General features: G+C 37.6%; 1 protein-coding gene across 4 annotated transcripts in view; it reads left to right on the forward strand.

The window, feature by feature from the left end:
* Window positions 1-26,128, forward strand: part of Nep2 (M13 family metallopeptidase neprilysin 2) — a 355,508-nt gene that overhangs the window by 107,245 nt on the left and 222,135 nt on the right. For all 4 annotated transcript variants that reach the window (XM_090391525.1, XM_090391528.1, XM_090391526.1 and 1 more), the window contains exon 4: window positions 16,381-16,542. In XM_090391525.1, the coding sequence (XP_090247651.1) occupies window positions 16,381-16,542 (162 nt within the window). The remainder of the gene's footprint in view (window positions 1-16,380; window positions 16,543-26,128) is intronic.

A 26,128-nucleotide genomic window follows, 5' to 3' on the forward strand; every position in this document is an offset into this window, starting at 1 on the left:
ATGTGTGATAATATTAGGTAACTTAGTTATAAGAGTCTGAGAATATATGTACGTATAAAAGTGAGAAATTTATGTCAAGTAAGACTATAATATAGAAGTTTTGGATGTGATTAATTAAGTAAAGGGAACCCAGACTCTTTTAAGATTAAGGATTTGATTAACATGTATACTTGCCTTTGTGCCATAATAAATGTGTTTCTTTATATACAATCAAATGAGTTTGTCATGCTTTCTGCGGATTGAGCTACCGTTTGAAAACTTACGTACCGTGCATTAAGGGGTAAGCCAATAGTGATATAAGAATCGGGACCATGACTGCATGCCTCATGATCCCTACATTTTCTTTAAGTACTCTTGGATATTATATCAGAGTTTAGTTGCCGGCTGGCGCAGTCTTTAATCAATACAAATTTGTCGGCAAAAGGAATATCTGATATTAAGTGATACAAAAAAATTAATGTTAACTGTAAAGTTGAAGTAAGGACAGTTAGAGATATAACAATAAGGCAGTCACATAGTCACACAGACCACAGACCACAAGGAAATAGTATATAACACCTTCCTTATTCTTCAGCAAAAAACATTTTCTTAATCTTTCCGCATACTCAACTTTGTGGAGTCCTGAGAAGTCTTAGTTAATTTGTCTCTGCACACTCCTTATCATCCATATAATCAGGTGACCGGATCTATGCATAGAAATCCACATGTGCCCTGATTAGTGGCTTATAAAGGAACTTATGAGGGACCTATCACCTCATACTTATCAGGGTTTTTCACATTATAGTGGTAATTTTCTAGATAATCTTTACAACAAGAGAGGATGACATTCTGACAGAATTAGAGATGGAGGGATATGTAGCCTTTTGCAAAGACAGACAAAACAAAAAGGAAGGAGAAGTGTTACTGATGATGGCAGAGGAGTTGTGCCCATCTAGGGTGGAGATGCAAGGAGCAAATACTGACAGTGGTTTTGAAGCAGTATAGTGTGAAGTGATGATGGACAGGATGAAATGTTTAGTAGGATGTTGCTATAGACCTGGTAATGTGGAAGGCAGTGAGAAGGAAATGTTTTTGTGAATTGGTCTGGCTAATAGGAAAAGGGTGATCATTATGGATGATTTCATTTATGGTAATATAGACTGGAATGAAAAGATGGCATCAGTAACCAAAGAAAATGAATTTCTTGAATTTTTAAGGGATTACTACCTTAAGCAGTATGTAACAGAGCCAAACATTGATTGAGGGTCTTAGATTTGATTATCTCATTAGAAGATACTGTAAATGAAGTGTCACATCTTCCTCCAGTTGGTGAAAGTGACCATGAAGTGATTGTGATTACTTGGGTGGTTGCCAGCTATATCAGGACTTTTGTGACAAAGAGTTATATGTAGACCTATAAAGCAGGTGATTATTGCAAACTCAGGAGGCAAACTCAACTTGCAGCAATATCATGGCATAAAGAGTTGCATGGGAAGGAAATCAATGCTGCTTTGTCTATACTCAGGAATTTTCTGGCAGAGGCAATGACTGAATGCATTCTAAAAGTCAGGAGATTAAATAAGGTAGGTGTAAAATGGATGAATGAAATGGGTAAGCATGCATTGTGGAGGTGGCACAAGATCTTCTTCTTCTGCAGCTTTTCCCACTTAAGTAGGGTCGCTGTTTGTGGTGAGTCTCCTCCACAACCTCTAGGAAGTTTTTTTGATGTGGCCAGTAGAAGAAAGAATGATTATGGAAGGATCATGTTGGTCTGCAATAATGGGAGACTAATAAAGGCTGAGGAGGATATGAGGATATAGTAGAGGTGTTTAATGAGCAGTTCATTAAAGTATTCTATATAATGCAGAACTTGAGAGCGGTGGGAATGAGGGGGAGAAACATCTGATGGTGAGTGAGCAGGAGGTATATGAGGAACTGAGTAAACTTGATGTCAACAAGGCCATAGGAGTTGATAGTATATCACTGTGTGTCCTCAGGGAATGTTTCAGGGAGTTAATAACTGCTTTAACATACATTTTTATCATGAGTCGTAGATTAGCCCACGTCTAAAAGGAATGGAAAGATGGCAAAATTGTTCTGCTTCATAAAGGAGGTGATAAGACTAAGGCTTCGAATTATAGGCCAGTCTGCTTGTCTGGAGTTGTGGTCAGGGTGTCGGAGAAGCTAGGCAGGACAAGGATTCAGAACTGGATGGAGTGTAGTAGAATTCGCTTTAATGGACAGCATGGGTTTACTAAAGGAAGATCGTGTTTTAGTAGTCAGCTTACTTATTATAACAAGGTGACGAATACATTGGACAAGGGGGGGGGATGCATATACAATAGAATATTTAGATTTTGCAAAGGCTTTTGATAGATTGTCACATGACAAATTAGTAGTTAAATCGGAACAGATGTTATAAATTTAGTTTAATCCTTTATCCAAGTGTGAGCAAACAAAGTTTGCGCCTGAAAGTATCTTCAGGACTGGGGTAAGGTGGTACAACACCAGGGCGACTCCTTTCAAAGGTGGAGCAAGCTGCCAACACTCCTATCTCAGTATCTCCCATAATGCAAAACACATCTCCTTGCGGATATGTCTAATGTTATGCATTAAGGGAAGGGCCACTATCCAGGCTAGTTTTGATCTTTATTGAGGTCTCTTCAGTGGGAGCCAAGCCCAAGTGGAGACAAGTGGAGATACCAGTCAGAAGCATTAGCAAGGTCATCTCTACCTATAGGAGTTGCCAATTGGTGTGCCACCTTTTTAATAAATTACTCTGGATTTAGAGGAAGATGTTGAAAGTTTATTTTTCACTTGGTTAGAATATAATTTAGTTTAATCCTTTATCCAAGTGTGAGCAAACAAAGTTTGCGCCTGAAAGTATCTTCAGGACTGGGGTAAGGTGGTACAATTTTGCTCACACTTGGATAAAGGATTAAACTAAATTTATTATATTCTAACCAAGTGAAAAATAAACTTTCAACATCTTCCTCTAAATCCAGAGTAATTTATTAAAAAGGTGGCACACCAATTGGCAACTCCTATAGGTAGAGATGACCTTGCTAATGCTTCTGACTGGTATCTCCACTTGGGCCTGGCTCCCACTGAAGAGACCTCAATAAAGGTCGAAACTAGTCTGGGTAGTGGCTCTTCTCTTAATGCATAACATTAGACATATCCGCAAGGAGATGTGTTTTGCATTATGGGAGATACTGAGATAGGAGTGTTGGTAGTGTTCTCCACCTTTGCAAGGAGTCGCCCTGGTTTTGTACCACCTTACTCCAGTCCTGAAAATACTTTCAGGTGCAAACTTTGTTTGCTCACACATGGATAAAGGATTAAACTAAATTTATTATATTCTAACCAAGTGAAAAATAAACTTTCAACATTGGAACAGATGGATTGGATAGATTAGTGTGTTGAATTGGAGATTGGCTATTTGATAAATATCAACAGGTTGTGTATGAGGGGGTGATATCCCAGAAGAGGAAAGACACTAGTGGCCTATCATAGGGGTCTGTTTTGGGGCCTCTGTTGTTTAATGTTTGTATGTAAATAACATTGGAAGGGGCTTAAATGGTGCTATACAGTTGTTTGCATATGATGCAAAGTTGGGGAGAGTTATGAGAAGTAAAGCAGATGTTGTTGCTTTGCAAGAGGACCTAAATAGACTGAATGGGGGGGAGTGTTTAGGATGTCAGTTTAATGTTGTGAAGTGTAAGGTTTTAAAATTTGGAAAGCAAAGATGGGATGCAGAGTATAGGATTGTTGAGTGTAGTATTTTAGACAACGTGGAGGAGATGAAAGATTTGGGGACTGTGGTGAATAGGAATTTAAACTTTTCATGGACATTTTGCTAAAATTGTGAGGACAACACAGTGGATTATGGAAATGATACAGAGAACATTGACGTGTTTTGATTCCATTGAACAAGGTTTTGATCAAGCTTCATATGGATTTGGTCCCCTGGTTTTCAAAATAAGGACAGATTGAGAGATTACAAATTACAGAGTCCAGTGGATAGAAGGAAGAGGGGAGATATGATGAAGACACATAAGTTGGTAAAGGGTAATTACCAGATTAGTGTTGATGAGATTTTTCATAGAATATCTGGAAATAGTACCATCATTTTTTTTTTACTTGACATTGTCAGCATCCAGGAATGCATTAGCAGAGCTAATCTCAGGTGGTATGGTCACTTAAATAGAATGGGAGAGGAAAGATTAGTAAAACAAGTGTTCTCTGCCAGGTTGGCAGGAAAACGACCCAGAGGAAGACCAAGATATAGGTGGATTGATACGGTACAAAGTGCATTAGACGATAGAAATATAAGATCTGATAATGTTGGAGTCTTGACAAGTAACAGACTGATTTGGAGGAAAATTGTAGATAGGAAGTTAGTAATGATGTAAATTTTTCATGTAGTACTGTCATATCCTGTACACCCCTTGAGGGTACATGGCAGGAATTTGATAATGATATCTGGAAACAGGAGTTGGGGGGGGGGATGAGAGGCAATCTCTGGAAGCTGTATAAGGTGGTGTGATCAAGGGAGTGAGGAGTAGATTTTCTGCATGGAGAGTGGTGAGTGAATGAAAACCTGAGAGTGTGTTGAGTGCACAGGGACAGTGAATGCATTTAAGTCGAGGGTATGATGAGTTGTGCATGTGAGAGTGGGACCATCCATGATGAGTCTCTTGACTCCATGGAGGTCTGTTGATAATAAGAATAATAAAGACTAAAGTCTTATGAGGGATATCATGTGTGGGTGCTGTTGACTAGTCTGAAATGTTGGGTGGGAGGGCTAAGAATTAAAGTTTCCCAAATCTTGGGAAGTTTAATACAACCAGAAAAGAGTCATACAAATTTATATTTACTGATGGAGCAGGATAGTTTTATTGCATCTGATTCTAGTTGTGGCAACAGATGTATATTTTGTGTTCATCTTGGTGGATGTTAGCAGATCTTCCAGTCTGACCATAATATGATAAGCTTCAAGAATAAGGAACCTGGAACAGAGAGGGGAGGAAGTGGATACTTAGGAGAATGGAGAAGGGAAGCCAGCTTCAAAAGAGGCTTGATAGCAGTGCAGAGATGATATTTCTTAAAATTTATTCCTTTAAGTTTCTTAAAGTTTATTTCCTTAAACTTTTAAGAAATATAATATCTGCACTGCTTTCAAATCTCATTTGAAGCTGGCTATTATATACAAGGAAAAGTGTGGGCAAAAGAACAGAGCATTGTGGGATCCAGCATCAGTTGTATAGTTGGAAGATAAGGAACTGTTCACCATCACATAAGCTTGCTTAATAGACCTTTATGTTCAGACCTGGTCAAAAGCCTTGGAGATATCAATGCCCATGACTTGAGATTTGTGAAATTTTTATGTGGTATTTGCCTAGAGATCTAAGAATGGTTGAAGAAAGGTTATCAAAACAGGTGCTTGGTGCCAAGATGGTAGGAAAGAGACCCAGAGGAAGACCAAGGTCTAGGTGGATTGATTCAGTCAGAAGTGCCTTAGAAGTATGAAATGTTAGATATGACAATATTGGAGTTCTCACAAGTATTAGATTGATTTGGAGAAAAATTTTTGATAGGAGATTATCCTGACATCCAAACCCACGTGCTGCAACTTAAATATCAGCTTATCATGTGGCACCCAGTCAAATGCCTTTTCTAAATCCAAGAAAATGGCAGTATATGCCTTTCCCTCATCTACTTCTCTTGTAACTTTATCATAAAAGGCTAGCATATTGCTAAAATAAGAGTGCCCCTTCACTAATCCATGTAAACTTAATCATGTAGTGCTGTCACAGTAACTTGAACACCATTTGAGACTACATATTAGGAAATTGATGATGATGATGATGATTTATTCAGAGATGGATGACATAATTGAGCAAATCTCTTGTTGATAAATGGTAATGGAATCCATACTGGCAGTCATTTATTAGCCGAGAGTGTTCAAGATAGCATAATAGTTAAGTTTTGATGATCTTTCCTTGACTTTTAAGAGAATTGAGGTGAGAGAATTTGAACAGTAGCTTGAAGGATTTGTCACTCTTCTTAGGAACGGTGTCTGTATGCATGCTATTTTCCAGATTGCAAGATCAATATTAGCAAAATATCGGAGCAATTGTGAGAGAATGCTGTCAGGCCGAGGAAACGTTTTGGTATCCAATTCGGAAAGATTTTTCTGATCTCATTCTGACAAAAGGTGGCACTTCAGGGCACTAGTTGGTGAGTGTTTGAAATGGTTGGGGACATTTATCAAGATCAGTTGTGCAAGAATTAGAAGAGGCATGAAGTCAGAGCATTGGCTTTTTTTGTAGGTGATGATGAAATAGAACCATCCAGATGTAATAATGATGAGAACAGTGTTGGATAGACGTTATGGTCAATAGCTTTAGCTAGAGACCAGAAGGCATGGCTGCAATTTGGAGGATACAAGTTTCCTGCTTTTATTATTATTATTATTCAGGCCTCCATGGAGTCAAAAAACTCATCACAGGAGGTCCCTCCTAGGAAACACAAAGTCTATCATACCACTCCTTAAACTCATTGACCGTTCTTGCTCTCACCACTCTATCAGGTGATGCAATCCATTGTTCAACCACCCTCCATGCAAAGAAACCACTCCTTACCCTCTTGCTCACAGTTTCCTTTCATAACTTCCAGGGATGTCCCCTTGTCATCACTCCTTCCCGCTGTTCAACTAAGCGAAAGAACTTCCCGGTGTCAACCCTGTAACCACCTCTCAACGGTTTAAAAGTCTCAATCATATCACCTCTCCTTCTTCTACCTACCAAACTCTGCAGTCCACATTTCCTCAGCCAATCCTCATAACTAACATTGTACAGTCCTGAAACCATTTTTGTTATCAGCCTTTGTACCCTTTCCACAGTTAATTTATCCCCTTCAAATCCTGCGGACCAAATCCGAGAACAATAGTCCAAGTGTGGTCTGATCAGGGTCTTACACAACGGGATGATAACTCTTTTATCTCTGCAGGTCAGCATCCTTCTCACCACCTTTGCAATATGGCCCCTGAATTTCAGGTTTCTATCAATCATCAACACTAGATCTCTTATCTCCCCTACTTCCTCCAGTATAGCTTCTACAATAGAGTATGTTGCATCTCATCGATATGTCCCAAACCTCATGACCTTATGTTTTGCTGCATTGAACCGAAACTCCCATTCATTTGCCCTTCTGTCTAGCTTATTCAAATCCTCTTGCAGGGTTACCACATCTGCACTATTACTAATAACCGTTCCCAGCTTCACATCATCTACAAAAAACTGAATATCCCCCTGCAATCCACTGACAATGCCATTGATATAAAGGATAAACAATATAGGCCCCAGTACTGAGCCCTATGGGACCCCACTTATAACCCTCTGCCTCCTTGAAACTGCCCCACCATATACAACTCTCTAATACCTATTGGACAGCCAATCCTGAATCCAGTTGACCAACCTGACATCCAAACCCACGTGCTGCAACTTAAATATCAGCTTATCATGTGGCACCCAGTCAAATGCCTTTTCTAAATCCAAGAAAATGGCAGTATATGCCTTTCCCTCATCTACTTCTCTTGTAACTTTATCATAAAAGGCTAGCATATTGCTAAAACAAGAGTGCCCCTTCACTAATCCATGTTGACTCTCACAGATAACATTACCCTCATCTGTCAAATACTGTATACATTATCTTATTAATTTCTCCAAGATCTTAACAATTACTGATGACACACAAACTGGCCTATAATTAGACACTTCCAGTGGCGAATTCTCCATGCTTGTTTTCGTTGCTGCGCAAGCCCATTAATTGTGAAAGAAGTAGTATTTATTTGTTAATAAATGCATGCACTTATAAGCATTCCATTTAGGTTTTTATTTTTGTAGACAGAAGATGTCTTAAGCTTGTGCAGCAATAATTAAGCTTTGTGTTGTGTGTCGAAGGCCAATGCTTGCTCATCTAGTCAAAGCTACCTTGGTATGCTCGATTGTACGAGTTTCCAGGTCCTAGCTGCAGCACTGTGATTTCATGCGAGTGCATAGCCATTTCTGCTACCTTCTTAAACACAGGCCATACACAGTGAAAATAGCTCTAGCAAGTGAGCTTCAGCTAGCTTTTACAAGTTTGTGAGTTGCTTGGGAAAAATAATTTGCAATCAACTTTTTATGATGATTTTATTGACAGTTCATAAAGAAGAACCATAGGATTGAATTTGTATTCAAGTAGGTGAGCTAAATTGAAAAAGATAAAATATCATTTGTAAAATAAATGTTGTATTTGTATGATTACATGTACATAAATTTCTAAATATATAATTTTAAATGGTCAGTAATCTATTATTCTGCTAATCAGACTTCAACCACACCTCTCACTCCCTGAATGAAAACAAGAGCAAACGTAAATTTCAAGACCAGCATTCGTCCCTGGACACTTCCGGTCTGCTAACGCCCTTATGCAATGGCACTATCTTACCTTCCCTCCATTCCCTGGGCGCCTTTCATTGAAAAGGCAGGTCAAAGGAGCTGTCAGGAGCATTCTTTAGCACATTCTCTCAAAACTCGTGGTGAAATACCATCCAGTCCCACAGCTTTACTAATATCCAGAGCACTCAGTATTTGGAACACATTCTCTTCCTGCACCTCTAAACCTCGAACCTCCCCTATCCCTCTAGTATTAAAATTTATTCCTCCAGGATAAAATACTCAAATAAAGTGTTCATTGAACAATTCCACTATGTCCTTTTGATCAGTCACTCTATTCCCATTTTTATCCCACAATGTCATTCTTCCACAATCATTTCTCCTTGTACTGGCCACATAACTAAAAATTCCCTAGGATTTTCTTTGGATCTTAGATCCAATTTCTTCTCATATTCCAGTTTTACCTTCCTTACCATACTAGTCACTGTCCTGGCCTGTGTCTTATATTCCTCGTGCATCTGCACTTCACCTGTTTCCTTATATCTCTTCCATAGCTAGCCTCTTCTTCACATGCAGTTCCTGTTTCATATTGTTTGTCATCCACTTTACTTCAAATTGTGTCCTCTTCTTCACTTGTGGAATATAGCTTACTATTGCTTCTAACAAATATTCCTTCACAATTTTCTAAGCACTAATGATATCCCAGCTTTCCCATTTCTCCCTCCATGAAACTTCCCCAAATTGATATCTAAGACTATTATAATCACCTGCCTTATAATTCCACATACGTTCCCTGTCTCTTTGATACTATTGCATGTCTATTCATCTTCCAACTCAAAACCATATGGTCACTCTTTCCAACTGGTGGGAGAGATGTCATCGCAGTTATTATCAACCCTTTCTGATACTATAATAAATTTAATTTAATCCTTTATCCAAGCGTGAGGAAACAAAGTTTGCACCTGAAAGTATCTTCAGGACTGGAGTAAGGTGGTACAACACCAGGACGACTCCTTGCAAAGGTGGAGCAAGCTGCCAACAATCCTATCTCAGTATCTCCCATAATGCAAAACACATCTCCTTGCGGATATGTCTAATGTTATGCATTAAGGGAAGGGCGACTACCCAGACTAGTTTCGATCTTTATTGAGGTCTCTTCAGCGGGAGCCAGACCCAAGTGGAGATACCAGTCAGAAGCATTATCAAGGTCATCTCTACCTATAGGAGTTGTCAATGTGTTCTGATACTGTGACCAAATCCAAAACACTTGAACCTCTTGTTCCTTCTATTACATGTTGCCTAAGACATTTGTCCCTCAAGAATTCTAGAAATTCCATTCCCTTATTGCTACATGCATCTTCCTCTCCCCAATTTATACTGCTGTAGTTAAAATCTGATATCGTAGAGGGTGGATTATTGCATTAATTTTACTTTCCCATCGCGTTTCTGATGGCTGTTTCAATATTAAAATTTTTACGAACTTTAAAAGGATTGCCCAACGTTTGTGAGAGAATGGAAAGAAATTGTATATTTCCTGAATAAGTGCAAAGAAACTAATTGTATCTCCATTCACTTTGGTTGCAACATTAATGATTAAATTTAGAGTATAAGCAGCACATGGCACGTAAAACGCTCGAGGATTTTTGTTCAAAAGCAAATTTTGGAGCCCATATTTTTTCCTTATTTGTCCCATTGTCATACCCTTGCCCTCGCATGTCTTCAATGGGAATATTCCATTTTTCCAGTTGTTCTATTATTGTTGCACTTAAACCACGTACCGTGGAATCTGATATATCTGCAAAACCTAAAACATTTTCCTTGATTTTAACATTTCCATTGTCACAGGAAACAAAGCAAATAATAATGGTCATTTGTTCTGTTTTACTTGTATCAAGTGTGCACTCTAAAATTATGGAATAATATTTAGATTTTCGAATTGATAATAAAATTGTATCCCTGATTGTTACTTAAAAGTTTCCAATATTTCATTTTGACTGTCTTTACTCAAATAGTGTACTCTATTGTTTTGTTGTAGGGCCCTTTCAACATGATTTTCCATAACGGGATCAAACTTCACAAACAGTTCGAGTAATTTAAAAAAAATTGCTGTTATTCCTTTCATATAATTTATCAGATGATCTGCGAAAAGCTAAATTTTGACTAGGAATTTTATAATTTCAATCAAGCGGTTTAAAACACTCGTCCAATGTTTCTTTTCCATTTCTTACATGCTTTGAGTCTGGCAATCAATAGTAGTTTTGTTTTTTAAATTTTTATCAAGTTCCTTCCATTTTAAGAAATTTTTCATGTGAGCTAAACTAGTCTCATGTCTATGCAATGTTGTACTTACATTTCTCCAATCGTTATAACCTTCTACAAGACTACTTGATTCAATAGGTGCAAAAAGTTTACAACAAAAGCAAAAAACAGAATTCAAAGTTTCGGAATAAATGAGCCATGTTCTTGGCACGAGGTCCCCGTTTTCCATTTTTCTATTATAATACGTTTCACCAAATTTACGACCATATGTATCTCTGGGATATATTATATTTTTCTTTTGAACAGGCCCCATTTCAATTAAAACCACTTGTAATTTTTCATCAATATTTCCCCATTCACCTGGATCTTCTAAATTTACAGAGACTAACAATGTGTTAGTTTCGTGGTGAACTACAACTAAATCTTCTCCTAACTGTTTTTCACGTAAATCCTGCATCTTGTTATCTGGTTCAACAGTTGTAATAATACTTTCATTCAAACTGGATGATGTGCACGGGTTTGTCAACTCTGATTTCTGATGTATCGAGTTGGTTACAATCTGCATCAGAATATTTTAATATTTTAACAAATTTATTAAGAGCCCCAGTTTGTTTCTTAATATCTGTTTCTTTCGCAGCATGATGCTTACGATTTTGTGCAACAGATAACTTTTTTTAAATTTTTGATTCAATTTCTATTTTATACCCACAAGAAATTATTACACAACATGACACAGAGACAAAACAATAGTCTGCACTGCACTACTGTCAGTAGCCTATTGAGATGTGTACTGTTATAAATCTAGTGTTGCTATCCTGCTATTACTGCGACATTGTAAAATTTTATTATTATTTTAACTTTGTATACTTGTAATTTCTATTAATTATTTGTGATGTCTTTTTTCTTTACTTTATACTTTATTTTCCGTTATTCTAATGAAGCTGTGCGCACTTTCTCTCTATCAGAATCTCTCTTGTTTATATTATTACGTGCTATGTTTACAAGAAAGTCAAATAACATTTATTTACATTACTATGAAATGTACACGAATTTAAACATTAGGGAGATTGCTTTCTCTATCCTTCTATAAAAACTCTTTAGCAAAATTTAGAACCTTTTTTCTTCAACTTTAAAAAACTGTCTTTAACACAAAACGTTATCAACTCTCAGTTTACAAATTTTACTTATTAAACTCCAAGCTTACTCGTAAAGAGGTTACCTAAATCTCTCTGTTAAGTTTTCTTTACAAATTTGATATCAACTTCTAACATGCCAATTGATTCTCTTAAGGACACTTCTTAACCTTATTAAACATTAAACATATATCTTAAAAGTCTTTCTAATACAATTATAAGAGGAATTATATAAAATTTTGAACTTACAAAGGCTCTGTATCTTACAATTAGTCAAAAGTCTTTTACTAAAAGTTCTGTGGCAATTCTCTCATCTCAGATCTTCACCTGGAATTTTGGCTTCGGCTATATCAATTGGGAATGTAGTGGGACTTGTACAGTTCTGGGAAAATGTTATTCTCCCACAGCGAAAAGAAAAACTTATGATCGAAGGTACTTCGGGAAATTTGCCTCACCTGGACTACTGCCATCTCAAGTAGCTTGAATTGCTGCCTCTAAGAAACTGAAAATGCCGCCTCCAAGAAAAATGAAACTGTTGTCAACTGTCAATCAGGAGCCCTCTGGATTGGAAACGTTTCTCTTGTATGGCATTTGGGACTTCTCCTTTCGGCAATTTAAAAGCCCTGTCTGTGGCCAAGAAGTCATTTCTCTCTAGCGATGTCTCGAACCGAGAAGTTCCTTTCTGGAAGCGGAAAACTCCTCTCTCAACCAACGTCTGGATCTGGGATGCTCTCTGACGGTGTCTGGAAGCGAGCAGCTCTGTCTCTCTTCGGCAACATCTGGGACCGGGCAGCTTTAGCAATGTCTGGAACTGAGCTGCCTCCTCTTTGACAGCGTCTGAAACTGGGCAGCCTCTCCTGTCTCTCTGTGGACATCTCTGGAACCGGGCCCCCCTCTACTTCTGCAGCAATCTCTGGATCTGTGCAGCCCCTTCTGTTTGCTTCAGTCCCTTTTTATTATACCTCCTCTGAGACCTTGCATGAAGTTTGGCAACCTCCCACAGACTCAGTATGATTCTTTCATCTTAAGTTCCAAGTCCGGCATGCCTTTTTTTCTCCTCCGCTTTCTTTTAATTGTAAGTTGCCGGCCATCGGAAAGGTGTTTGAGCCTTTCTGACTGACTTAGCAGCTGTTTACACTTAGAGCCTGCAAGCCTTTCTCATACAAACAAATTTTAATAACAATCTTTCTAATGCCACCATGTAGATCTATTACATGCAGCTTCGGCGATATAAACATTGCCTTTGTTTTTAACACTCTAACATATTCTTATTAAAGCAGTATATACAGTTAACTTCCAGAGTGTTATTTACAATAACATCTAAAACAAACTATACAGAGACAAACAAAGTTTATTTTTACAGTATTCACATGGGACTTAACCTAAGTAAACAATTGAATGTAATGTACTTTGGAATATTTAAGTTACACTCGAGTTTTTACAGTACCATATGACTGGTTGCACATGAAAACTGTTCACCATTTCACTTTAGATTCTGGAGGCAAGCATTTAGCCTTCTCTCACTGCAAAATTGTAAACAGCCGGCAATATACAATTTTTTAACAATTTTTATTTGGTGTATCTGGCCTTATTTATTTTAATATTGATCATTCTAAGAAGTTTTTGTTTTTATGATAAAAATTTATTTTAAAAATGAACTTATGACCCGTGCCCCGGCGCCCCCTTCGTAGTGGTGTCCGCATGCACCCCATGCTCTGCATGCTGCTTCCGCTCACCCTGAGTACTCCACCACAATGCTTTCCCTTCGTATCCTGCTGAAAAATGCTGTACCCTGCTACTTTTAGCTTTTATGAATTCAGTTTTAAAAATGTGTCAGTAATTATCTTGTAACCATTCTGGGCTTTGGTATAAGCAGCATAATAAGATAGTTTTGAATGCAAGCCAGTTATGGGAATACTGGTAACACACTGCTATTTCTATGTACAAATGACAGGAGTATTAGGAATAAAATTGAATGAATTTTTTTGGGCTTTGACAGACTCGGTCTGTTTAAAGATTCCTGAGGAATAGAGGTGAAAGAGTACTATACATATTGGAAGGATAGAGAGAAAAGCAGGTAGCAAGAATGCTGTTTATGATAGCAGATTGGATGCATCCCCTCAGGATGGAGTGAGAATCATCAGAATGGAAATGGCACCAATGTCAGGTTTTGAGAGTACAGTCATACCCCGACTTACGCGGTTTCTTATATGTACGTATTCCTGTCCCGCTTCACACCTCACCACTAGTCGTATCTTTCCGGCGCCAACCGCATTCGGCACTGTTGCACATGCTGTGAACAAGCACTGACATGTTTCGCGTGGTCTCCATTCATACACAATTTTTATAGTCTACAAACCTTGCGATTGTTTAATGTTATGTTCTTGATAAAAATTTTATCACATAAACAATAATAATGTCATCCAAAGGAAGTAAGTCCAATTCTTCTACAGCTAGCAAGAAAAGAAAAACATTGACCTTGGAAACAAAACTCAACATTATTAAGGCTTTTGAAGGTGGAATGAAAATTGGTGAGCTAGTAAAGAAGTTCGATCTACAGGAATCCACAGTAAGAACAATCATAAAAGAAAGGTTTACAGATTTTTGAGGACGTAGATTCTAACAAGGAACGAATTGTAGCCACAAGTCAGTAATTTTCAAAATAAAGGTAAGGAATAAAAAAATCATTAGCTTGCTATGAAGAAATTTTGCATGACAAGAAAAAGACATTATGCCGTCAGACGAATCTATTAGATTTTATGAAACCATTGACATCGAAATAACTTTCTTTTTTTTTTTTATGTACGAAAAACTACAATTATGATTATATTTCTTAAAAAAATAGGTGTTTTTTTGTAAACCTTTGGTCCCAATTAAATAATATTTTGTATGTTTGTATATATAAATTACATGCAAAATTATACTCCGAGTTATGCAAATTCGACTTACATGCTTTTTGTTGGTACCACCTATCGCATAACTTCGGGGTATGACTGTATATGGTGTGAGGTAGATAAAACAGGATATTTGGTGAGATGTTGCTGTATGTTGAAGGACTTGGTGCATTTAAGCATAATTATCTAGATGTGGTCTGATCAGAGTAGCATCATAACATACTCAAATATATATTGCATTTTAATAAATAAGGTATTCATATCCATTTATATTCAAACTTGTATCTTGATTGTGACTTCTCAAAAACCATAACCATTCTAGAAATGCAGACTGGTCTGTAATTAGAAGTTTCTCTTTTGGTGCTACATCATGTCAAAATAATCTTATTTTATTTTCATTCTTATGGGACTTTTATAATTTTAAGACTCTTAGTAAACGATCAGGTAAAAGGCAACATATTGTAAAATATGTGCGCTTTAATTAATTCCTATACATATTTCCTTAAAACATCTTCCAATAACATGTAGTGTTATTGGAAGTTTTTTTTCCACTTTATTAGACTATAATAAATTTAGTTTGATCCTTTATCCAAGCGTAAGCAAACAAAGTTTGCACCTGAAGTATCTTCAGGACTGGGCCACTCATGGTAAAGGTGGACTAAACTCACATCACTTGTCTTAGTATCTCCCATAATGCAAAGCACATCTCCTTGTGGGCATGTATAATGCTATGCATTGAGGGAAGATATAGGTAAATATGACTTCTCCATTACATCCAGCTTAGTATCGCCACCTCTGGGTCTGGCTCCCACTGACGAGACCTCAATAAAGGTCGAAACCGGTCTAGGTAGTGGCCCTTCACTTAATGCATAGCAGTATACATGTCCACAAGGAGATGTGTTTTGCATTATGGGAGATACTAAGACAAGTGATGAGAGCTTAGTCCACCTTCACCATGAGTTGCCTCAGTCCTGAAGATACTTCAGGTGCAAACTTGAAGTATCTTCAGGATAAAGATACTTGAACTCTGGATAAAGAATTAAACTAAATTTATTAATGTAGTGTTATCTTCCAATCCTACCATTTCATTAATGTCAAGTTCATTTAATGTTTTAGACACCACCTATTCATGAACATATTTTTATTTTGTCATCTATTCTCTGTTCTACATCTCATCTGATCTTCCTTTTCCCTCTTTTACCTTGCGATGTTGAGGATTTATTAATCATCAGACCTCAAACTGTTCACAGGATAAGGTGGTCAGCCCTATGCCCTGATGTATCCTATGTCCTGTAGTGTTGAGTTCTCGAGGCTGGTTTGCCTGCTTTGCGGGATGAAAAAACCCCAGGATAAACTGGGGAAAAAACCCTATGTTATGTCCGTGCCCAAGACCGGCTAACTTGGCTATGGCTGAGGAAGATCCTTCAGCTCCTCACGTCACCGACGGGAATTGAACCTAGAACACTCCTTCCTCAGGCATATGGTTGTGAAGTGCACAGCCACTAGGCTAATTACGCAGACATTCTACATTGGATATAATATTATTTTAATCAGTACTTAGACAAATGCTCATTTCTGATTGAGCATTTGTCTAAGATAACTTTCTCACCATTATTATTTACCAAAATCATTCTCTTACATTTTTCTTTTCTTTTTTTTTTTTTTTTTCAGCTGCAATACTCTTGAACAATATGGATGAGAGAGCTGACCCATGCACAAATTTTTATCAGTTTGCATGTGGAGGATGGGTTGAAAAGCAGCTCATTCCAGATGACAAGTCCTCGCTTTCTGTTTTCTCTGTTCTCCAGGATGAATTAAACCATAAATTGCGAAGTAAGTATAAGTATTTGAACTTTATCAAGTTTCATTTATGCATACATTAATAAGGCATGTTAATTATATATCCAATCATTCCTTCTCATAGCTCTTGATATGCAAAAAATGGTTAACACATTTTTTGCATATCATAATATCATGTAATAGGAATTAAATAAGATTTCTTATTTATATATATCAGTACATAGCTAACATATTTTGAGTCATGTAATATGCAAAATAAGCAAAATAATGAGACACACAATATCTGATGAAAAAAAGTATTCTTCTTCTTCTTCTTCTTCTTCTTATTATTATTATTATGTGACACCTCCAGGGAGTCCGAAGACTCTTCGAGAGAGAGTGTGCCAACAGCATCGAATGATTCATCCCCTTCCAACTACTAACTTTTTGCTTGAGCCATTAGTAGAAAAGGCTCTACCAATCGACCAACCATTGCTGGCAATGTAAGAGAGTTTGATCATATTCTGTTAATTTATATAGAATCACTTCACTTTAAATTAGGAGTTTTCATCACAGCTTCAGCAAACTCCTGTGGGTACCCCTTTTATAGATCTGACCTTGAAATGACTTCTTCCAGTGAAATCCATGATCTTTTACAATGGTATGCTCTGTAATGAATTTCTTAACCACCTTACCGGCCATTATGGATCAAATACGCATCCTCGTATGCTTCGTATCCGTCATATATTTAAATGCAATATCAATGGTATTACAATTTTAATATGCACTTCACATCCATGGAAACTTGGACATATATATATACATCCTGGCCGGTAGCGTGGTTAAGTTCTTCAAGTTTGGTGACTTGCAGAATTTCAGTTTGAGAGGTGGCATAAATTAAGAACAGTGCAAGACACAAGCAAAAGAGGTAGGATTTTGAGGGTATTGTACAGATTTGATAATCTTGAGGTGAAGAGAAGAGCACTAATTATGAATGAAATAATCATTAGAATATGTATGAAGAGAGTTTTGTAGCATATAGATGTTTAGCATATATTTGATAGGTTCGAATATGTTCAAATGAGTATAGAGGTGGTGTGTATTTGAAGAGTCTACTGTTTGGCATTCTAATAGTATAGAATATATTAAAATGTTATTTAATGGCAGGAAAAAGACTCAGAAGAGGACCAATATCTAGATAGAGTAATACAGTTAGAAGTATCTTAAAAGACCAATATACTGTATACGATCTGACAATATAAATATGGTGGTGTGATAAAGAACAAGAGTTGCAGAAGAACATGAGATGCAATTTTGGAAAATGATAGATCCAGTAAAAGAGAAATGAGAATATCAACATAGGCTAGTAAAGAAGGCAAAAGGGAATTTCAAGGAGTTTTTGTGCTATGTGGCCATTGGGTTCAAATCCTGCTACAGGTATGGGTTTTATTTTGTGAATATGTTTGGGTGGTAGATGAATTTAATTACTGCTTGTGAAGTCAACATGATTACTGGATGCTTGAAGTGGCTTCAGAAAGTTCCTTGTTTAGTCATTAGAGCAAGGTTTTTGAATTAATTAATCTTTAGTCCACCTATGGTATCAATGTATGGCATGCTTACAGCCTTTTGTGATTTGGAGATGTGCAATAAAAAAAAGCAAAATGGTTATGGAAGAATAACTATTGGATAAAGCTACTGGCAAAGTAACTAGTGTAGGTGATACAGTGGCACTATGGAGTGATGAACACTTTCATTACTAAAATGTTTTACTGTGGTAGAGTACACAGTATTTCTAGAAGAGTTGGTGAAGAGGAAAAGGCATGAGATAAATGAGAGCTGAGAAACTGGAAATGAGTTAAATTAGAGCTCTTTTGAATATTAGGCAATCTAAATGTCAGTAAGGCTGTGGAATTGATAGGATATCACTGAATATTTTTAGGGAATGTGGCATGGAATTAATAGTTATATGATTTGGTTAGGAAGGGAAAGGAAGGAGTAGCATTCAACACCAAACATGAAGATAAACTTGTTGACTGGAAGGCAGTTTCAAGTAAAGTTATGTGGACAAACTTCAAAATGGGGAAATGGACAATGAAATTTATTTGTGCCTATAATCCTGTAGAAGGTTCTCCTAAGGAAGAAGTGGAGGAGTTTTTTTTTGAGTTGTTAGAGTAGACAAATGACATAAAGAAATGGAAAAGCTGGTCCTTTTTAGAGATTTAAACAGATGAGTAGAAAATAAATCCCACTAGGCACATAGAAAAGTTTTAGGAAAATTTGGAGAAAAGGGAAAGTTTAATAATAATAATGGTAAGTACCTGATGGATTTCTGCTCAGGATATGGACTACTCATTGCTAACACCATGTTCCAGCATAAAGATGTCCACAAGTTCAAGAAAATAAGAAAAGCCTCATTGATTATGTTATTGTCAATGGATATCTTCATGCTCTTCAGGACATAAGATTATACAGAGGATTTGAAATTGGAAGTGCCATCACTTAGTTTTAAATAGGATAAAAATGAATATTACATTGAAAAGAACAATATGTAAGAAAGTTTTAAAAAGAATTAAAGTTGGGCAGCTTTTACAGGTAAAGTAGACTCAACTATGCAAACATTTTGAAAGAAAAAAATTAAACAGTTTGAAAACAAGAACCAAACCTTGAAGTCTCAATGGCAAACTCTGAAGTAAACATTAATTGATTCAGTGAGAGAGAGAAGAATATGGTGAAGCTGTCTGCAAGGATAGAAGAATAAGAACATCATGGTAAACACAAAAAGTTAAAGAGTATTCTTTTTATTATTATTATTATTCAGGCCTCCAAGGAGTCAAAAGACTCATCGAGGGAGGTCCTTTCTAAGACATAACGTCTGTCAAGACTCATCGAGGGGAGGTCCCCCCCCCCCTGAGAAACACAAAGTCTATCATACCACTCTTTAAACTCACTGACTGCTCTCGCTCCCACCACTCCATCAGGCAATGCATTCCACGGCTCAACCACCCTCCACACAAAGAAACCACTCCTTACCCTCTTGCTCACAGTTTCCTTTCGTAACTTCCAGGGATGGACTCTTGTCATCACTCCTTCCCGCAGTTCAACCAAGCGAAAGAACTCCCCAGTGTCAACACTGTAACCACCTCTCAACAGTTTAAAAGTCTCAATCATATCAACTCTCCTTCTTCTATCCACCAAACTCTGCAGTCCACATTCTCTCAGCCGATCCTCATAACTATCCTTGTACAGTCCTGAAACCATCTTTGTCATCCGTCTTTGTATCCTTTCCACAGTTAATTTATCCCCTTCAAATCCTGGGGACCAAATCTGAGAACAATAGTCCAAGTGTGGTCTGATCCGAGACTTATACAACGGAATGATAACCCTCTTATCTCTGCAGGTCAGTGTCCTTCTCATAATAGCAGCAATCCTCTGTGTTACCTTCACCACCTTTGCAATATGTCCCCTAAACTTCAGGTTTCTATCAATCATCAACCCTAGATCTCTTGTCTCCCATACTTCCTCCAGTATAACTCCTCCCATAGAGTATGCAGCATCCCATCGATGTTTCCCAAACCTCAAGACCTTACATTTTGCTGCATTAAACTGAGACCCCCATTCATTTGCCCATCTATCTAGCTTATTTAAATCCTCTTGCAGAGCTACCACATCTGCACTATTACTAATAATCCTTCCCAGCTTCGCATCATCCGCAAACAACTGAATATCCCCCTGCACTCCACCGGCTATGTCATTGATATAAAGGTTAAACAATATAGGTCCTAGTACTGAGCCCTGTGGGACCCCACTTGTAACCCTCTGCCTCCTGGAAACTGCTCCACCAAACACAACTCTCTGATACCTATCAGACAGCCAATCCTGAATCCAGTTGACCAATCTGACATCGAGACCCATGTGCTGCAACTTAAATATCAGCTTATCATGTGGCACCCTGTAAAATGCCTTCGCCAAGTCTAAGAAAATTGCAGTATATGCCTTTCCCTCATCTAATGTTCTTGAAACTTTATTATAAAAGGCTAGCATATTGCTAAAACAAGAGCGTTCTTTCACAAATCCATGTTGATTTTCACAGATAACATTACCCTAATCTGCCCAATGCTGTATACGGTCCCTCACTACTTTCTCCAAGATCTTAACAACTACTGATGACACACAGACTGGCCTATAATTAGACACTTCCAGTCTGTAACCACCCTCATGCAATGGCACTATCTTACCTTCCTTCCATTCCCTGGGCACCTTTGCCAAAGCCAGACTTTCATCGAAAAGCCACGTTAAAGGCACTGTCAATTCCCTAGCACATTCCTCAAAACTCGTGGTGAAATACCATCCAGTCCCACAGCTTTACCGACATCCAGAGTACTCAGTATCTGAAACACACTCTCCTCCTGTACCTCCAGACCTCGAACCAGTCCTGTCCCTCTAGCATTAAAACTGACTGCTCTAGGATGAAATACTCCAATAAAGTGTTCATTGAACAATTCCACTATGTCCTCTGCATCATTCACTCTATTCCCATTTTTATCCCACAATATCATTCTTCCACAGTCATTTCTCCTCCTACTGGCCACATAGCTAAAAAATTCCCTAGGATTTTCTTTGGATCTTAGGGCCAATCTCCTCTCATATTCTTCGTGTCTTATATTCCTCATGTCTTATATCGTGTCTTATATTCCTCATGCATCTCTTCACCTGTCTCCTTATATCTCTTCCATAGCCTCTTTTTCGCATGCAATTCCTGTTTAATATTGTTTGTCATCCACTTTACTCCAAATTGCGTCCTCTTCTTCACTCGTGGTATACAACTTACCATTGCTGATAACAAATATTCTTTCACGATTTCCCACGCACTAGTGATATTCCGGCCTTCCAATTCCTGCCTCCATGAAACTTCCCGAAGATGACGTCTAAGACTATTATAATCACCTGCCTTATAATTCCACATAAGTTCCCATCTCTTTGATACTCCTGCATGTCTATTCATTTTCCAAGTCAACACCATACGGTCACTCTCTCCAACTGGTGGGAGAGACATCAACTCAGTTATTATCAACTCTTCTGATGCTATAACCAAATCCAAAACTTTTGAACCTCTTGTTCCCTCTGTTACATGTTGCCTAAGACATTTGTCCCTCAAGAATTCTAGAAATTCCATTCCCCTATTGCTACATGCATCTTCCTCTCTCCAATTTATATTACTGAAGTTAAAATCTCCCATAACAATCATTCTTCTTGCGCTTGCCAAACTTAGCTGTCTAAACATCTCCTGGTCCCCATCCTCTGTGCTCCTGGGTCTGTAGCAACACCCCACTAAATATCCTGTCTTGCCTACCTCTACCTCACACCATACGCTCTCAAAATCATTCGTCTCACTTCCTTCCAAATTCTCCACTCTTTTGTATTAATTTACTAACTCACTAACTAACTCACTAATTTTTTGTATTCTTGGAAAAGAAGAAAGTATACTGAAAGTTCCTTGCAAATAAGTTGGTAGATTAATATAGAGAAAAAAATAAGTGAGCTAAGCTATTTGTAAAACGATGCAAAAGTTTGGTTAGACTTCAGTAAGAATATAGAAAATAAATATTAGGAAGTGGCAAAATGCAAGAATACTTGCATAAACTTTCATTTCTCTTCCTCTTCATTCATCCCTTCCACTGCTATCCTCTGGAACAGACTCCCAATATGTGTTTCCCAAGGAATACAAACCACAACTTTTCAAGTCAAAGTTGAACAAGTTCCTTATTTCCATTCCATGACACTAGTGTACTACAGGGTGACCAACCTCTTGTGAATGGGTTCTCTATCAAAAAAAAAAAATTCTTATTATTTGTGGTTATGCAAGTCCTAACTTCTACCTCATCCAAAGTTCTAACTCATCTTAAATCATGGATAACAACACAGAAATCTACAAAGTGGGGGCTGAGATAGAAGAAATTTGTGGAAGTTTCAAAGCACCAACTTTTTTTCTTTCTTAAAGAGTTGTGAGTCGTGAGTAAAGTGCATTGCTGAATAATGTAATGAGTGTAGAAACAGTAAAAGTTTTAGGTCAGTTTATTCATTGTATTATATGGTGGGGAGTTCTCATAATGAGTCCTCTGATCATGTGGAGGTTTGATGAAGATGATATTTTTTTTTTCTAAAAATACTTTCAAATATATTAATCAGCTATATTAATCTACCAACTTATTTGCAAGGAACTTTCAGTATGCTTTCTTCTTTTCCAAGAATACTCTTTAACTTTTTGTTAAATAACAAAATAACAGAATATCGTTGCAACAGATGCAACAATATTCTTACAAGACATTCCAGAGTGTGCATTTATTATTATAATTTAAATACAAAAGTTATTATTGAAACATATAAATATTATAAATATTTAATATTATACTTAGAGCCTCTGTAGCTCAGTTGATATCAGTGATGCCCTTAGTTTAGAAAGATCTGGGTTTGAATCCCATCTAGGATATGAAGAATATATCATTATCAGGCAAAAGAACATGCATAACTTACATGTCTAACAGACAATGCAGACGGGATTAAATGCCTGATATTACCTTAATAGTGTCAGGCCTCTAGACATATCAAAATCATTTTTTTCTCAAAAACTAGGTAATTAAATCTAAGCATAGCAGTTCATGTTCATCCTGATCACAATCCTGTACAATAGCAATATAAGCACTTTATTTCTACTTGTCACTGTCCTAATTACTGCCATAATCTGTTGTGTTGTTGTCCTTGCATTTCTTGCTATGTGGTACCTAAAGTTCAGGTCCTCATCAATAAAGCAGATGAGTACATCATCATATACTCATCTACTTTATTCTCTTCAGCACATTCCAACCAACTTAATACACATCATCCTAACTTTGCCTTCCAAATTTCAAAACCTTACACTTGCAACAGTGAATTTCATTATCTACTTACACAATAGTCTATTCAAATCCTCAGGGAGGATTTGAATAGATGTTGCATATAGATATGAATGAGGATATACAATGCAACCGTTTGCTCTGCAGACTGCATATCTCCATTAAAATTTGTTTCAATATCACTGAAGTTGAACAGTGATGGTCCTAAAATAGATCCTTGCAGCTCACCACTAATGACTTTTGCCATTTCAGGATACCATCCCCCACATATATAGTTACCTCTGAGAAAGCTGATCTCTCATCCAACTCATTTATCTATTATCAATTCCTGCTGCTCTAATTTAAATATTAACTTATGTAATAATCTATTAAAGGGCTTTGCTAAATCTTGATACACTACTATATAGGTATTCCCTTTGCCCAGTATATATCTGTCATCCATTTGTGATATTCTTCTTCAACCCATCCATTCCTTAGGATGGGAAGAATCCCCTGATTGGGGTCACAGCAAATTAATGCAGCTGGCACAAACCAGTTCTCTGCCACATCTCCTAAGGGCAAGTATTTATGCCTAAAGATCTGTGTTCGTGGGACTGGTTTGCCTGTTTTGAGAGACATAAAAATCTAAGTTTCTGGGAGGAGAAACCTTCCACCTCTGTATGAGATTGGCTAACTGACCACTTAATTGAAAAGACAGATGTTCTTCTTGTTATATCTGTCCAAACCTTTGTCTTTTCAACCAGAGGGCTCATCTATACCAACTGAGTTATGGGGGCTCCCTCCAGTTGATCTCACATTAACCAATCCATGCTGATTCTTGTAAAGAATCCTTCTGCTACCAACGCAGTTGTAGTGCTTCCACTAACCAACCTTTAAAACCTCTATCATTCCAAATTCACAGACTGGCTTGTAATTTGAAGCCTCTATTTTCTTCATTGTGTCTTTTTTTTGCATGTCTGAGATTGGGGATAGCAGGGTTACTTGTGTATATGGAGGGCAGCATGGTTTTGTAAAGAGTAGATCTTAACTTAGTAATTTACTCCCTTTTTTATAATACCAACAGCTGAGTTAGATAAAGGAAATGGCTACTGTTATGTCGCCACTCTGCGGAATATTTGTTCTGAGCCTTGTATATGGCCTATTAACGTGCTTTACTGTGACCTGGGATCCAAAGCTCCCTCGGATCACAGACTCTAACAAATTTCTTTGTTCTGCACCAGTCAGAGTCACCCCCTTAATGTTGCAGGCCCTTCCTGAATCCAACATTTATCTTACTTGACCCAAGTCAGGTAGAACAGTGTACGGATTCAGGGATTTTGCAGTCGTGCCCTCTCCTGGCCTTACTAAATTTATTTAGATACTCCTCCCCTTTTATCACAGTTTGTGTGTTGGTGAGTGGCAATGTAGTTCTCAAACACAATTCAGTGACCAGGATTTAACAAGAAACACAAAGTTTAATTTTAACAAGATTAGGATACATAGAACATAAATCATTTAATCAGTTAATTGTTATTTCAAAATTTAAACGCTCTCCATGGTAATACATGACAATTTCAAACAGGACAAGATTGCTATTTTCTAAGAGTGTTATAGATATAAGCATGTACTATTAATTATCTGAATATGGATCTCTGGAGAGATTGCTAAAGTGACACATATATGCACAATGTGAAGATCACATTGCATGGGTCTTCAGACTACCAGTCCAAGGTCTCAATAAGTTCCAATACCGACAAATAGTCTCAGCTTCCTTTGCTAACGAAAGGTCTTAGCTGCTTCTCCCTTTGACATTTAACAATTTTTAGATATAGCAAAGTTTTGCATTACCATTTGATGCAGCATATAGTCACACTTCGTCACCACGTGCAAGTCACATGCAAACCCTGATTGGACTTTACTCACTTAGTGGAGCACTCTCCCTTTTGGATCAATGCGCAATGGAACTTTTCTGTCGGTGGGAATTTTTCACCATGCATCTCCAGGACTTACGAACCCTTCTAGAAGGACATCACGATTGAGGTTCCACTTGGTCCCAAGCTTCTTCTTTGGTCTGCACTTAGAGGTTTCTGTCGGACTTCATCCGACCGTTCGCACTGGCACCCCTTTGTTCTACGGCCAGTGCTTCCTGTCCTCCGTGCTTCGATCACATTCCCTTTTTTTCCCTTCCTGCTTTATGTTCCCTCCCTTCTCTCCCGCTTTTTTTTCAACCACCAACTCATATTGTACTGCAGCTTTCAGTCATGGTCGCTTCGATGACGTTGCACTCGAATGCGTGAGAGAGCTCCTCCCAGAGAATTGTCCATGTTTGTCTCTTCTCATGAACCTTGCTTGTAAGGATCACTAATGAGTTTGCCAAGGTCATGACCTCAGGGCCCTTAGTCACCACTGAAGTATGCACTGTTTCACACAGCCTATTCTTGAGTTGGTCATCAAATATGCAGCCTCACTACAAATTCATATATCCCTTTCTTTGACATATCACATACAACATAACCTACAATGTTTTTCCCTCTTTTGATTTAGGCTCTGTTCTTGTCAGATCTTGAATGAAAGCCTGTCTAGTAACGGCAGGCCTCATTCACGATCCAACACTACACAGTGATACTGCTGGATTTTGCAGAAGCATTCATTTGACAGGACACCACATGGAACTCTTATTATATTAATTGGAACAAATCAGGGATATACAGGAAGGTATGATTTGATAAGAGGATGGCTGATTAGAGGCATCAGAGCATATGAGGGGAATT

Source organism: Typopeltis vanoorti, chromosome 4 (assembly GCF_054136105.1).
Source record: "Typopeltis vanoorti isolate ZY-2024b chromosome 4, IOZ_Tvanoo_1.0, whole genome shotgun sequence".
Lineage (NCBI taxonomy): Eukaryota > Metazoa > Arthropoda > Arachnida > Uropygi > Thelyphonidae > Typopeltis > Typopeltis vanoorti.